This window comes from Vipera ursinii (genome assembly GCF_947247035.1).
Source record: "Vipera ursinii genome assembly, chromosome: 3".
Classification (NCBI taxonomy): Eukaryota; Metazoa; Chordata; class Lepidosauria; order Squamata; family Viperidae; genus Vipera; species Vipera ursinii.
Genome location: NC_139516.1, coordinates 193,347,382 through 193,362,929, shown reverse-complemented (window position 1 = coordinate 193,362,929; position 15,548 = coordinate 193,347,382). Strand labels below are relative to the sequence as shown.

Genomic DNA, 15,548 nt, shown 5'->3' with positions numbered 1-15,548 from the left:
TAGCTTTCAGAAAAAACTTTGCTGATATAGGTGCAATGTTCTTTTATTTCCTTTAAATAATGTTTTTGTAAAATCCCTAAGTTGCTGTATTTATTGAATTCTAAAGTTCATGGAAGATGCTCCAACGAGAAATCTTGCTCTAAAGAATTAAAAAATGCTATTAGTCATATAATTATTCACCCCTGGCTACAGAAGTTAATGAAAATCCATGTTAATACTGCATTTCTTCTTTTTCATATATTTGCTATTCAGATTATGCCCCTTGACTAAAAATAACCCAATCTGATAAACTGAACATCTTTCAATTCCCATGCAAACCCAGGGCGTTTAGCTTCCATTAAGAAAAAAAAAAGATCATAGACAAGTACATATCTGCAATCTCTTGTGTAAAACCTGAAAGGATTCTGAGAATAGATGAAATTTCTAAGTAAAATAAAAATGCTTTCTGAGTAGTAAAGTATAAGCTATATGTTTAATGCAGGCCATAAAGGGCATGACAGCAAGAAATGACAATTCATTTACTGCAACCTCTGGAACAATGAAATAAATATACCACAAATGAATTAAAACAAAGTAATCAAAGTAATGTTGTCTTATCTAAATTCATGAATGTTATTAAGATGTTACTATAAATTCATAGAGTAATTCACCAAAAAAGGATCAATCAGTATATTCAGCTGTTCTGATAAGATGATCCCTCTTTCCAACATAATTTACTTTGGTTCAAAATAGAAATTAATCCCACACAAGTTCACTATTCACTTATTCTTGTGAAGGAAAAAAGGATTTCACTACTCATGGTTACTTCTAGCAATATCCTAGATTAAAAGTTTTTTGATTTAGCATTTAATGAATGCTAAAACTAAAACTACTTTTTGTTTAATTTAAGTATTACTAAGATCAAGACTTCCTAAAATTAAATAAAGAATATTCTAGTTCAAAGACCTCTGCCAAAAATAAATTGCTCATACTGTGTGAATTAGGTTAACTGAACTATAAAAAAATTAAGACAAAATAAATTAATTAAAATCAAATCTTTTTCTTACTCCCTTCCAGCCTACATAGGAATCTTTCAACCCTGTACACTCAGATGCTTTACCCTGCACTGCATACATTGCTCCGTTAAAACATCTTTTTCAACAATTCCCTTCTAGTATAAAATACGGAATGCCAAGTTTCTTTCTGGGAAGAATTTGTATTGTGAACTGCCCAACTTTATTGTAAAAGCAACCTTCATACTGACTTCATGTCTCTGAACTTGCTTTAATTTTCAATAATAAACTTCTCTATTTCAAATCCCTAAACTTTTGACTAGTTGAAATTTGTTTAATGTTTTTTGAGAGGGGTGGGGAAAGATATTTCCCAAAGCTATGAATAAAGAGTAACTTAATCTGTTGTAGCTACAAACTCCCTAGCCACACACTATATTTGTAAAAATCATATGTCTAGGAATACTGGTCAATTTTAAGCTTTCAAAGTTTATGGACATACTGTGCATCAAAATGGCACAAAAAAGTGGCATGATGGAGAAATCAACTGTATATTAACTGTAACTAACCTAGATTGGATCCTGTATACTAATTATTTTATCTGATATTTATTTGATATAAATCCATATATCTGAATTTACTGGCCTTTATTACAAAATACAAATTTTAACTGGATACTATTAAAACATAGAACACAACATATATGACTGCACATCAGAAAAATTAACTAATAAAGAGAAGTAAAATAGTTTTGACCTACTGTCATCACCAAGCTTAGCTGCATATTCATTAATTAACTCTTCTCCAACTTCAACTATTTGCTCACTGTTCCGATAGTTCTCTTCTCTCCATTTTCTCATTTTGTCTCGCATCTCTGAAAGAAAGAAACAATTAGAAGAGAATAACAATAGTATTCAATATTTCTATTGTTTTCTATTGTTTCTATTGTTCTATTATTTCTATTTCAATATCTCATTTAAACAAATAATCATTGCTGGATTATGGCTGTCATGTGAACACATATGTATAATTCTCTTTCTCGTGTTATCCTCACACCGCCTTTCAACAAAAATTAAAATTGGAAACTTACTGCTATAGTTCAGCATACTTCTACCTTTTTGGAATGACTAAACCTATACAGAGTATAAAACTCCAAACTGATTTTGAATTACTACCCTCTTGATGCCAAAAATACATAGCAGTACAAAAACATCATATAGAACTGAAAGTGTAAATTTCTAAATATCATCTTACTATTTAATTGCTATTTTATGATATTGTTCTTTCAACTCTCCAAGGAGTATTTGTTGCAATTGGTAATTATTCTGGGAGCCATTTCTTGCTGCAAATGTAAAATAAGCTTATTCTGAATGCCGAACAGTTTTATTTTAAAATGACAATATCCAATTATAGGATAAAAGACAACACTATCACACATCCCATTTACACTTCCTTTGAGAATTCTCAGGTTGTTTTCAGAACTCTCTAAAGAATAAATTATTAAATGGCTAACGGATATAATTTTCTTATTTTAATAAAACTAATGAAACTATAATATTAACTCATAAAGCTATATTTCTTACTATTTCCTAAATCAAAATATAAGTATAGGAGAAAAATATTACTATTAGAATTAATGAAGCAACATATATGTATACACTTTATATTTTTAAAATATTCGTTTTTCTTAATTAACAAGGTATCATCTAATACGTGAAAAAGAGCAAGAGCAGGATTTCTTTCTACAGTTTATTTTTTTAAAGTTTATGATAGATGCGGCTCTAATAAAAGTAAATGTCAAGAATAATATAATGGATGTCATATATGCCGCTAAACAATATAAAACTTTAAAAAGCTTAAAAATATCAAAGTATAGACTAGATCATGAAGGCTTTCCAGTTTCTTAAAATCACTGTGCACTGCCGAGTCCTCTGAAGATTTGTTTTAGACTAGCAATTTTATGATTAAAAAATCAGTACTTACCAAAGAAAACATCAAATATTCATGAGCCTGCCTTATTATTGGTGCTGTTATTATTAATACATGCAAAAGACTTGCAGAATTATTTTATCTGATATTTAATATGAAATACCGTATCTCTGAATTAGTTGGTCAGAGTTTTAAGTTAAATAAACCTCTTTCTACAATCTACTCCTATTCCACCCCTCCCTCTCCCACATAAAAAAAACCAACTCAGTATGTTGGAAACATACTGCATTTTATTCTAAAAGTCAACAAAACCACTGTATATTATGTTTCATGTGCCTGAGTAGAGCTAAATGGTTCCTGACTCAAGATGATCCCTGGAAATTAAAAAATGGACATAAACAATCTGAGTAAATATTGTATCTATTACGGAGACTAAGATTAAAATATTAAAAGCCGTGTTCATGAATTTACTTCACCACTGGTAGAATATCTATTATGTAAGATTAATTCCAATTCAAAAAAAAATCTATGTTAGAGTATGCTATAGGATTTCAAATACGGAGGGGGGAAAAGGAGACAATCCAGTTTTGTCATTTGATAATTGTTTTTTAAAAGAAAAAGAGTAACTTTGAAGTAACTTGAAAAATTCTGCCCGCTGAATTTTTGTCACAGATTAATACTAGAGTCTTCAAAGAGCATTATAAACCGCCCTGAGTCCTTTGGGAGTAGGGCGGTATATAAACCGAATTAATAAATAATAAATACCGGTAAATAAATAAATTATTTCCAGCAGTATGACAAATATTGATGCCTAAGATAAGTTAAAGGACCAGAGTTGAAGATACATAGAAAACAGGAAGAAATCTTTTCCACTGTACATGGCTCTCTATTACCAAATTAGATGCAACGCTCATCACTGTTGCGAGTCTTTCAAAATTATTGGAAATATTAAGAATTACTTTGAAAAGGGAGATTACAAGATAATATACTTCAATCAAAGCATGTAAAAGTTTTTTCACAGCTAGAATTACTTTAATAAATTTAATTCTTTCAAAAATGGAAATGAGAGCTATAGCACCTGATTGTAAAAATTACGCCTAATTTGTAGTAACCTGATAGAACAGAAATACCATATGGTAGCTTGATTTATGATTATGATCATTGTAAAAGAATTATAAAATCAAGACAGGGCACATGGTGACCCACTTAATAACCACAATGATTTATGACCAAAATTCTCAGCTCAGTTGTGGTTGAGAGTCCAGGGCCACCTGTATAGTTTTCTTCACACATTATTTCTGAGTGTTTTTTTAGTTATGTTTTTGTTCATTGTATATTTATATAAGCTTTTAAAAAGAAAGATTATCCTCTGAGTTTTATTTTAATATTTCCACCATGGTTCTCTTTATTCAGCAATGTACAATACACATTCATGCTAGAATAGTAATCAACCATCAAATTCAAGCTGATAATTTTATCTCCTTTACAGAATTTCTCATTTACAACTAAATTTGCATTATACCTCTATTTTAAATGTGTGGCTATGAACACTGAAGCAAAAATGTGAAATTCCAGAAAAATGAAGGCTAAGGAAAGCTAAATATTCTTTTATACTTAGCTACATATAGATATTAGTTTGGATACTCTTTTAAGGCTCACTAAAAAGGGTGGACGTTGGCATTACAAAATGACAATTGGTAAAGAGGCACCTTCTATAAATTTCATTTATGAAAAATGCCTCCCTCCTTTTCTCTTCAGACTCCCTGTACCACTCTGAAAGGTCCTAATCCAAAAAAGAATATATGTGTCTTTGAAATGTACTTTCACTTTCTCCTAATCTTAAAGATTGGGATAATCTAATATCTCTTAAGGTTTATTTATTTAAAAGTATGATGTATGAGTGTAACAGTTTAAGACATTTCCTCTGTGTAATAGAATTCACTTCAGGTAATAATTTAACCCTGAATTAAATTAATTTCATTTAAAAACGATATAGATGATCAGAAAAAGTTGCACCAGTCTTTGGATGTTCTCTCTACCTTCTTTATGAGGGTTAGAGAAGTATAGGCTTCCTCTCAAATGTTAAAATAACATGAAATTAGTCATAACACGATTCAGAAGCAAGGATGGTATTGGTTTCTTCCAATTAATCAGTTGGATTAACACATTATGCTCTGCTATACCGTGTATTAAGGTTTCTTAAGTCACATCAGCTGGATTCAGACATGCTAAACATAGCCAAATGAGGTACATTACTTCAGTAGTCCATATAGTTCTATAACTCTGTATTATTATTAGAGACAGATCCGATTTATATAATTTTTATTTTATTTTATTTATATAATTATATAATTATATAATTGTGACCTCTTGTCTTGACTACTGCAACACTCTTTACATGGGGCTGCCCTTGAGAACCACTCGGAAGCTTCAGCTGGTACAGAGTGCAGCTGCACGAACACTTTTGGGGGCTTCCCGATACTCCCATATTACACCTCTCCTCCGTGAGCTGCACTGGCTTCCAGTTGCCTTCCGAGTGAAATTCAAGGTGCTAGTGATGACATACAAAGCCCTACATGGCATGGGTCCGGATTACCTACGGGAGCACCTACTGCCAGCGTCAACACCCCTCCGTCCTGTGCGCTCCCACAGAGAGGGCCTCCTCAGGGTGCCACAGGTCAGAGAATGCCGGCTGGTGGCCCCCAGGGGGAGAGCATTCTCGGTGGGTGCGCCAACCCTTTGGAACTGCTTGCCAACAGAAATCCGGATGGCCCCCGACCTTCGCACCTTCCGGCGTGACTTAAAGACCTACCTATTCCAGCAAGCCGGCCTGGCCTGATAGATTTTGGGGTTTCATTTGTTTTACTATTGCTTTACTGTATACTTACCTTGCCCTGTACACCGCCCCGAGTCCTTCGGGAGAAGGGCGGTATATAAAACAAATAAATAAATAAATAAAAATAATGAATTAAATCGTATGGTTTATAAATCCACCTGCTTTAATTGTAAAACATAATTTATGGTTTGGCCTGATAGGTGAAATCAGCAAATTGTTAATGTTAAGGCATCAAACCAGTTCAAGGTTGAGAGGGACCAGATTTCCTAAGACTAGTTTGAAGTGAGGCCTGAATTGATACTTCTTAGCCTTTACACAACAGCAACAATGGAGTGATTTCAGAATATCTGAAATTACTCACTCCCTCTCCCCCACCTCCATGTGTTTATTCATTAATCCCATGCCTTTCATTAACCTCGTGACATTTTGTTCTGCAAATATATGAATGGCATATTTTCAATAAAAATAAATGGGAAGATAGATTAATATTAAGCAGTATCAGTCATAGTAAATTCAAAAATGTTTCTAGTTCTGAATATGCCCTATATAATTCTTAGTAAATCCAACACTAAATTTGAAAATGGTCAATCCTACTCAGAGCATTTTGTTGTTGGAATGGGAGGGAGAAGTAAATGTAGTGAATTTGTAAGACTGTAGTAAACCTTAATTTAATGGATTTCAGATAAAAAAGATAAAATCTGCCTGCATTCCATATCCTTCTGCACATGCATAAAATCTTATCTGCCATTTTACATATGTGTAAAATAATCTCATTTGAATTTAACAAACATTGTGCTTAATGGAAACTGCTTCCCCTATTTTCTATTAAACTATCTCCTATAAACTCTGATCTCCCCTTAAATTAGGAATAGTGGATAGGTGAAGGATTATCTCACTTTTATACACAAGATAGGTTCAAACATGGGAAATCCATATAGAAATAACAAAGTTCAAGGATCATATAAGTTGGTACAGTTTATCTACACAGAATTGTTGCTTAATTTATCTTAATAGCAAAGTTAGTCTTTCCTATCCTGTTTTTATGGTTTTTGATGTATAATTACATGTATAGCAGTAATAAATAACACTTGTAAGAGATGACTAGGCTGAGCCCAAGGAAGGGATCAAACGCATCCTGTCTTCCATCCCTTCATGCCCACAAGAGATCTAAGTCAAGCCTACCTTGAATTTCATTATCTATTACCTATTTGCTTTGACTGTTAAGATTCTTGTAGAGAACATGAACTTGCAGTAAACCTTTATATTGATTTTGGATTGCCTAGACTTCCTGATTTTCCTGTGCTTAACAATACCTATACTTGCATACACGCACACATATGTGTGTATGTATATGTATACACCCACAACACTTTTTTTTCCTCTTTCAAGTGTGTCCGATTCTTGGAGACTGTTTGGATAAGTCTCTGAGGTTTTCTTGGCAAGGTTCTTCAGAAATGGTTTGCCTTTATTTCCTTCTTAGGGCTAAGAGAAAATGACAAGCCCAAAGTCACCCAGCTGGCTTCAATGATTAAGGCAGGGCTAGAAACAGTTTCTTGATTTCTAGCCGGATGAGTTGCTCTAATATATATAAATATATAATTATAGGAATATATATATGGATATAATACCTAAAATATATAAAAATCTTAAAATCATATTTACACATGGCTAACTCAAATAAATGGAAAAAATATTACAATTTGCTTTATTTCTTGAAGAAAACGTGGTAAGAAACTGAGTAAGTGGAACAGCAATAAAATAGCAATAAAATAAAATAGCCTTGGTGGAGCAGTGGGCTAATGCCTCCTTAAGTAACACCAGCTGCCTGCGATTAGTGCAGGTTCGCATCCCACCAGGCTCAAGGTTGACTCAGCCTTCCATCCTTCCAAGGTAGGTAAAATGAGGACCCAAATTGTTGGGGGCAATAAGCTGACTTTGTAAAAATGCCGCTTGTGGGGGGTTGAAAGCCCTAATAAGCAGGCATATACATAGAATGAAGGCTATTGCTAAGCACATTGATTTGTGCTTTAGACTGTAAGCCGCCCTGAGTCTTCGGAGAAGGGCAAGATATAAACGGGATTAAATAAATAAATAAAATAAATATAAATCAAGTAGACTTGACAAGAAACACATGAGCTAATTCTACATTATTGTAAGGCTACATTAACACAATCTTGCAAGTCTGAAAGTACAAATCTCATGCTGTTTCTTTTTACCGCCTGATAAATTAGGGCAGATTAGTACTATTATTATCTTTCTTAGCACATTATTCAACTTCAGGCTCCCACTGCTCTTTATTTGATCACCCCCTAGACAGCATCTCTTCCCCTCATCTCTCAAGGTCATTCCCACATGCCATTACAAATATAAAGTGGAAGAATCTTAATTTATGGTCAACTCGAAGTTACTAGCTCACACCAATTTTTTTATCATGCCTATATTATTTTTACATATAACTCAAGGCAGTGAACATCTTTCTATTTCCTCACAACAGCAAACCTATGAAGGGATTAGGGCTGAGAAACAGTGACTGGCCCAAAGTCACCCAGCCAACTTTCATGCTAAAGGCCAGACTAGAACTTACAGTCTCTTGGCATCTAGTCTGGTGCTTTAACTAATAGACCAATCTGGTTCAATATAATAATGAAATTTAACTTAATAATTACAGTTAAAACACCTATCTACTGCACCTATATTAGCTATCTATTATCCTGGACAAACTCACATAATGATCCCAAGCCAAAGCAAGCCCAAAATAACAATAAAAAGACAATATCCTAAAACTAAAATGTCCCATATTTTACCTCCAGGTAAATAGGCAAAAGTATTTTGCTATCAATGTCTTCCTCTGTCTCACAGGGAACAGTTATGCAAACTGTAGTCACTTTTATTTAATTAACCTCAAAGGGCTGTTGTGAAGATAACAGGTGCTATCACAGACTCTTTGGAGAAAGATGAAAGTCAGCCGTTTCTTTAGGAAGTGCTGCGGCATTTCCATTGTAAAGACTGTACCAGTATTTATAGAGTAGGAACTGAACTTGAAACTATTTTTTTCCACTCTTAGCTTAGAATCAATACATCTGTAATAAAAAAAATCACCTATTAACTATCCTGAATTCAGAAAAAGTACCAAAACAACATCCCACATAAAATCTGCAGGTCTGTGCCCAGTTCTGTATATACCCAGACTTCTGAATAAATAAAAATCAGTCTTGTGTCCTAAACTGCATTCCACATAAGATTCAAGGCCTATGTTTACGCAAAATTGTCTGAATAGCTTGCCTACATTCATACTTCACCAAGTAGTTTGTTCTGAAAACTTACATTTCCATCATTTCATTTTAATGAGCTTTGGTAAGTATATTAATACATATATAAAAGAAAGAAAAAAGGCAGGCAGCCTATCCACTTTAAGATCCATTCTCTCCACTCAAATTTTACAGACTCAAGATCATACTATTTACATTATTACTGCCTGTCCCATAACTGAAAGCAAGACAGATTCTGTTCAAAAAAAAGTCTTCATTGCATATTATAAGGGAGTATCATGAATTCACTTCTGATTATGTATTACATTTTTGCAATTAACTTTGATTCAGGAAAAGGCTTGGTTTACACATCATGCTAAGCAACATTGTGGCTCACATTAGTGTGCCAACCCAAGTAAGTGTCTGTCATTCAAGAAACCCAGAAAAACCCGACAAAATCTTCCTAGGCGGTGATAGCTTTGAAAAGAAACCTAGAGGGGGAAAAAATCTTCAGCACAGGAAAACGTGAAATACTTCACCTTCACACTTCAGGTTCTTCAGCGTATAATTTCTTCCCCTTCCATTCTTGGGATGGAAGACGCCAAGTGTCTCCGGAGGGGATCAAAGTAGGGATTGTTATTTTATATCCGTAACTTCCGAGTGGATCAGACTCCACCACCTTTCCTTCTCTTCTAAACAGAACTGTGAAGGGTTACGTATACTTTTGAAACACGCTACGATGGGCAAATGAGAAGACGTGAAGGCGATTACAGGGTTAATTACTCCGAATTATGCGTAAGTTATCTTTGAGAATTGGACCTGGGAAGAGCTTCCAAACGACTTTTCCCTTGCGAGGAGAGCAGAGGGACGAATACAAGCGGTGAAACACAAGCCCCCTCCGTTGCTACGAACAACTCCCCTCACGCGACTAAAGAAACATCGTAAGCACCCCATCTCTTTACGTCTCCCTCCCCTCCCCCCCTCGCTCCACTCCACGGCCGCCGGGTTTACCTTCCCAAGTCACATCGTACATCTCAGAGACTTTCGCCATCTTGCCGAGCGACCGGCTCACGTGATCCCGCCTTCAGATTTCTAGCCCGTGCTTGAAGCACGATCTGATTGGCTGGGCTCGCGGAGGGCGGGAAGAAGGAGATTAGGTCGGAGGACTTGCTCGATCAGTCGGGCAGAGGCGGGGTGTTCCCTGGTGCGATCTCATTTAACCAACCTCTGAAGGAAGGAAGGAAGGCAGGCTGAGTGAGTTAACCTTGAGCCGCTCGGAATCGAACTCCCGGAGTGAGCAGTGAGTTAGCCTGCAGTACTGCATTCTAACCACTGCGCCACCATGGCTCGGTAAAGGAGATACCCTTCCCCTGATATAGGATTGGTGGCAGATCCCAGGATACCAGCACATAGAAGGATGACAGGGGAAGTGAAATAAAATAAAGAAATAAATAAATAAACCTTTATTGTCAAAGTACAACATGTGTACATTGAGATTAGCTGAGCCTCCCTCTCTCCCCCCCTGCTCTCTCCCCCCAACACACAGTGACAACAAACCCTCCATCCCACCACACCATGTGAACCAACTACACCACACACCGGCCTCCCAAGTCAATTCTGCATAAGATTATGTCCCATTTAAAAGCCTAACAGCCCACGGATAAAAGCTATTTTTCAGCCTGTTGGTACGGCTGGCTATATTCCTATATCTCCTACCGGATGGTAGGAGAGTAAAGAGATACCATCCAGGGTGTGAGTCATCCCTGAGAATCTTCCTCACTCTTCCAAGGCAACGAGCCCTGGCGATGTCATCCAGTGGTGTCAGGGAACAGCCCACAATGTCTTGTGCTGTGCTCACTACCCTCTGTAATACTCTCCTATCCACGGCTGTCAGACCGGCATACCAAACCACAATACCATACGAGAGGATGCTCTCTATAGTAGACCGGTAAAAGAGGGTAATTAGCTGTTGTTCTACCCTGTTCTTCCGCAAGACCCTAAGAAAGTGAAGCCTCTGTTGGGCCTTTCTAGCCACCTGAGTTGTGTTAACTTTCCAGGTCAGATCTTCACAGAGGTAGACTCCCAGAAATTTAAAGGAGGAAACTCTCTCTACACAGTTCTCTTCGATGTGAAGTGGGGTAGGTTCCTCCTTTTTTTCCGGAAGTCTAACACCATCTCTTTTGTCTTGCCGATGTTTAGGTGCAAGTTGTTGTTACTACACCATATGGATAGTTTTTGTACCTCCATCCTATATGCTGTCTCATCCCCACCTGTAATAAGACCCACCACAGTTGTATCATCTGCGAACTTGATTATCGCAGTGGATGGGTCAGATGATACTCAATCATAAGTGTATAAAGAGTACAGGTAGGAGCTAAGCACACAGCCCTGTGGCGTGCCGGTGCAAAGCTTCAGGGGGGTGGACAAAGCAGACCCGACCCTCATTGTGCCAACATAGAGTGGGGAAGGGATCAGCTTTTTATCTTCTTTAACCGAAGGAGAGTTCGGTGTCATTGAAAAAGGGTTTTCTGGAGAAGTGTCTACAGCAGAGTTTTCCAACCGTGTTGATCTCAAGATGTCTGGACATTCAGGGAGTTAAAGTCTATACCTCTTTAAAAGCTGCCAAATTTGAAAGACACTAGGGCAGGGGTCCCTAACCTTGGCCACTTTATGACTTGTGGACTTCAACTCCCAGAATTCCTCAGCCACAAGTCATAAAGTGGCCAAGGGTGTGGACCTCTGCACTAAAGTACAGTAAAGATGGCTGAACGTTAGCTATTTTAATTAGCTACAGTTCCCTAGATTTGTGTTTAGATATAACCAATGTCTTACAAACCACAAATGGCAGCATGCCAATATAAAACTGGTCAGTTTGTTTTATGGACTTAATGTGGGTTTTTTAAACCTGAAATCACAGCTATTTTGTGCTGCTTCTGTGTATTTTCAAATATGCACACATATCTTCCTAACTCAAAATGTAGCTTAAAGAGATAATCCGCTTGTGCTGCTTCCATCACAATTAAAGTCCCTCTTTCCCCTTACTTACACAAGGCCTAGTGAGAGAACAGAGACAGATTTTAATTGCATTCTGCTGAGTGTCCGAAATGTGTCTAAAAATCAAACGAAATCCTCAGATGTCTACAATTGTATAATTTAAAGGAAACTCCTAGATCACATAGGCAATATATGAAAATCCTATTAATTCCTAATACTGAATTTGCTAGTTAGAATGATCTCTGGAAACTCCTTACAAACATTGGACATCTTGTCAAAATTCCTTTTGAGTACATAGATAATCAATTTAAATAAGTAAATAAATAAATTTAAGTAAATATAAATAAATAAATCTTCAAGAATATGTGCTGTTCTGTAAAGAGTATCTGGGTTTTATAATATACAGTAACTTACTCCTTCATAGAGTATTTTTCCCCCAAATATGTCTTGCATTTGTTATCAGCTGTGGAGAAAAAAAGCCAGTGATCTAGAGCAGATGTTTATAAACATGTCCACAGAAAATAAATAAACTACAACATTTGAATAAATCCATGATGAAATAACACCATTAATCTGGGATGCGGAGGCCTTATAGAAATATTATTCTTGGACAGTTTTGTTGATCAACAAATATTAATATTTATTAGTATAAGTAATAGTATTGTTAATATAAAAATAAGTCTTTTGTTACTTTTCATAATGAAATATATTTGTATTAAGCCACTTCCAAGGAGCAAATAATGGCATAAATAAAAGATTAAATACACATAGTTGATAAAATTTAATCATTATTAATCAATTCAAAGAGTAAGACCTAGCTGAAAAGGAAAATTATGGGCACAACTCCCTAGAGATGGTATTCAGCAGTTTGGGAGCCTTTTCCCATAAGCATGCCAAAAATACATCATATCTAACCAAAATCCAGATTGGTTTATTACTGAATTTATATATCACACAATTACAGTGGCTACATTTATGCCACATGCTTAGTCCAATGAAGTTCTCATTCTTTTAATACTATTAACCCCAATAACTTATAAACCATAATAACTAGGTCCTAAAGATGCTTTTTCATGAGGCAACTGGATTTTCTTGGCTTTTTCTTTGAAGATGCTTTGTTTCTCATCCAAGAAGCTTCTTCACCTCTGACTGGATGGTGGGGAATGGAAGGATTTATATTCCTTGCAGACAGCTGGTCATTTGCATTAGAGAGTCAATGAGGCCATTTGGAGGTTTATCTGTGTCCTCAGGAATACCTGAATAGTGCAAATGGGTGTAGAGCCTTCTTGGCTGCAGGATGCTTTCTGCCCTGTGTCCCTTCACTGTTGAAGACAGGCACAGGCTATTGGGGATGAGTCTATGTTGCCTGCATCTCAAACTGAAGCGCAAATGGTTCCTGTAGTCTGTAATGTTTTCTGGAAATCTGTTCATACTTCCGCACCATTCAAAGGGTGTCCATCCCAAAGTGCATAGCTAAATGTCTATGGAGATTCTCAGTCATCCAGGTCATATTCTTCAACCGTGAACTGGATGACTGAGAATCTCCATAGTTATAATAACTAGGTTTATATAAACTACTAGCCTAAAGCAAAGAAACCACATTATTGCTTAGCACCCTACAATCAAATAATTCTCTTCCATTAAAAAATTTTTGAGTCAATTCATGAACTGCAGAATCAAAGATCCTTTAGTCATCACTATTATAAGCTCTAATCAAATTGTCTTGAGATAATTAACTGACTACAGGTAGTCCTCCACTTATGACCACAAATGAGCCCAAAATTTCTATTACTAAGTGAGACTGTTGTTAAGTGAGTTTTGCCCTATTTTAACAATGCAGTTGTTAAGTTAGTAACACAGTTGTTAAGTGAATTTGGCTTCCTCATTAACTTTGTCAGAAAGTCTCAAAAGCTGATCACATGACCTTGGGACATTGAAATCATCATAAATATGAGTCAGTTGCCAAGCATCTGAATTTTGATCACAAGACCATGAAGATGCTGCAATGGTTGTGTGAAAAACAGTCATAAGTCACTTTTTCCAGTGCCGTTGTAACTTTGAATGGTCACTACATGAAGTGCTGTAAGTAGAAGACTACCTGTACTGAATGACCATTATTACTCATAATGGTGTTGATCTATCATGTGATCCTTATTATTTTTATTAGTTAAATTTATATCCCATGATCAATGAAAAGTTTAATGGGAATTTTATATCTCCCTATTTATCTCTATTATCATCTACAGCAGCCTTTCTCAGCCACTTCACAATGAAGGAACTCTTAAGAAAATGACCAGATATCATAGAAGCTCTGCATAAAAATAGAAAAAAAATATAAAAACTTCACATCACCATTCACTTCTAACCTACGCAATCCATGTTTTACAACGGAAATGGGGGGAAAGCTGGCAGCTGAATCACAGTGCATAAAAATTCTCTTCATTGCAAATGCTCACATTTGCAAAAAAAAATGATGTCTTTTTTTATCATGATTTTTTGTGAAACTCTAGGTTTCTATGATACTGTTATTATTCTACAATCTTATGGGAACTTTATAAAAATGAGGTCATAATCTTCATATTTCCTAAAAAAAAGAAGAGTTCACTCATGTGAAATTTGCCTCAATTGACTGTTTCTGGATTGGATCCTAGTGTTGATAAAACTCCGGTTCTGATTTCTGCTGGCACGTTTAATTGCAAGCAGAATGCTATTTTATTTAGGCTGTAAATTAAAAACAGAAAAGAGATTGCTGAAAACCATGTTTCGGGCTAGTTATGAGCATTCTTATTTTATCTTGAGAAATATTTTCATTATTTTTAACAGAGACATGCCTGGTGTGCTTAAGATATCAAGGTTTATTTAAATAGGCATAGAACAAAGTCTAGCATCTCCAAGGAAAGGATGCTGTTTCTGGAAAACAACAGATGTAGACTCAAATAATTCAGCCCCAAATGATACATATGTTTTCTTGAATGATTTTAAGGCAATACTGTAGAAAATACTGCAAAATAACAAAACTACAGACCACACGCATACTCAAAATCCAGAATAGCATTATTATCTTTCTGAGTTGCCTAATATGCAATGAATAAACCATTGTTAGGATCATAAAATAAGTGAATCTGGGGATCGTGGAATCTTTAGTTGAAATCCAAATGTTGTACGTGTTTATGTCACCAACAGCTGAGAACGCTTAGTTCAGAGTTGTCATGTATATTAGAAGTGGCAGGAATTACAGGCATCATCTGGAAGTATCCAGCACAAGTTCCAGTAACATATTTAACTAGGCCCTTTGGCAACAATATTATACCTCAAAAAGCTGTTGCATTTGGAATAATTCTTTAAAGACATTATTTTGAGCAAGTGGCCTTAGTAGAAGATGTTTTACCCATAAATAAAAGGCTGTTAGTTTATTGGGCAATCTGCAAATAAAAAGGAAGCAAACAAAAAAAAAGAAAGAAAATAATCACACTTCAGTTGCAATCTGAGGTTTGATTTCTTTTCTTGTGTGTTTTTAATACAGACATAAAGACACACACTGCACATTGTATG

General features: G+C 35.7%; 1 protein-coding gene across 3 annotated transcripts in view; it reads right to left on the bottom strand.

The window, feature by feature from the left end:
* Positions 1 to 10,079, bottom strand: part of EMC2 (ER membrane protein complex subunit 2) — a 42,143-nt gene extending 32,064 nt beyond the window's left edge. For 2 of the 3 annotated variants that reach the window (XR_014491896.1, XM_083357600.1), the window contains exons 1-2: positions 10,014 to 10,079; positions 1,750 to 1,863 (exon numbers count right to left, since the gene is read on the bottom strand). Coding sequence is in view for 2 of the 3 variants with exons in the window: in XM_083357600.1 (XP_083213726.1) it covers positions 1,750 to 1,863; positions 10,014 to 10,053 (154 nt within the window). In the remaining variant the exon portion in view is untranslated. Of the gene's footprint in view, positions 1 to 1,749; positions 1,864 to 9,541; positions 9,612 to 10,013 lie in introns of all 3 variants that reach the window. The other variant, XM_083357601.1, reaches the window with a different exon arrangement.
* Positions 10,080 to 15,548: the final 5,469 nt, after the last annotated feature.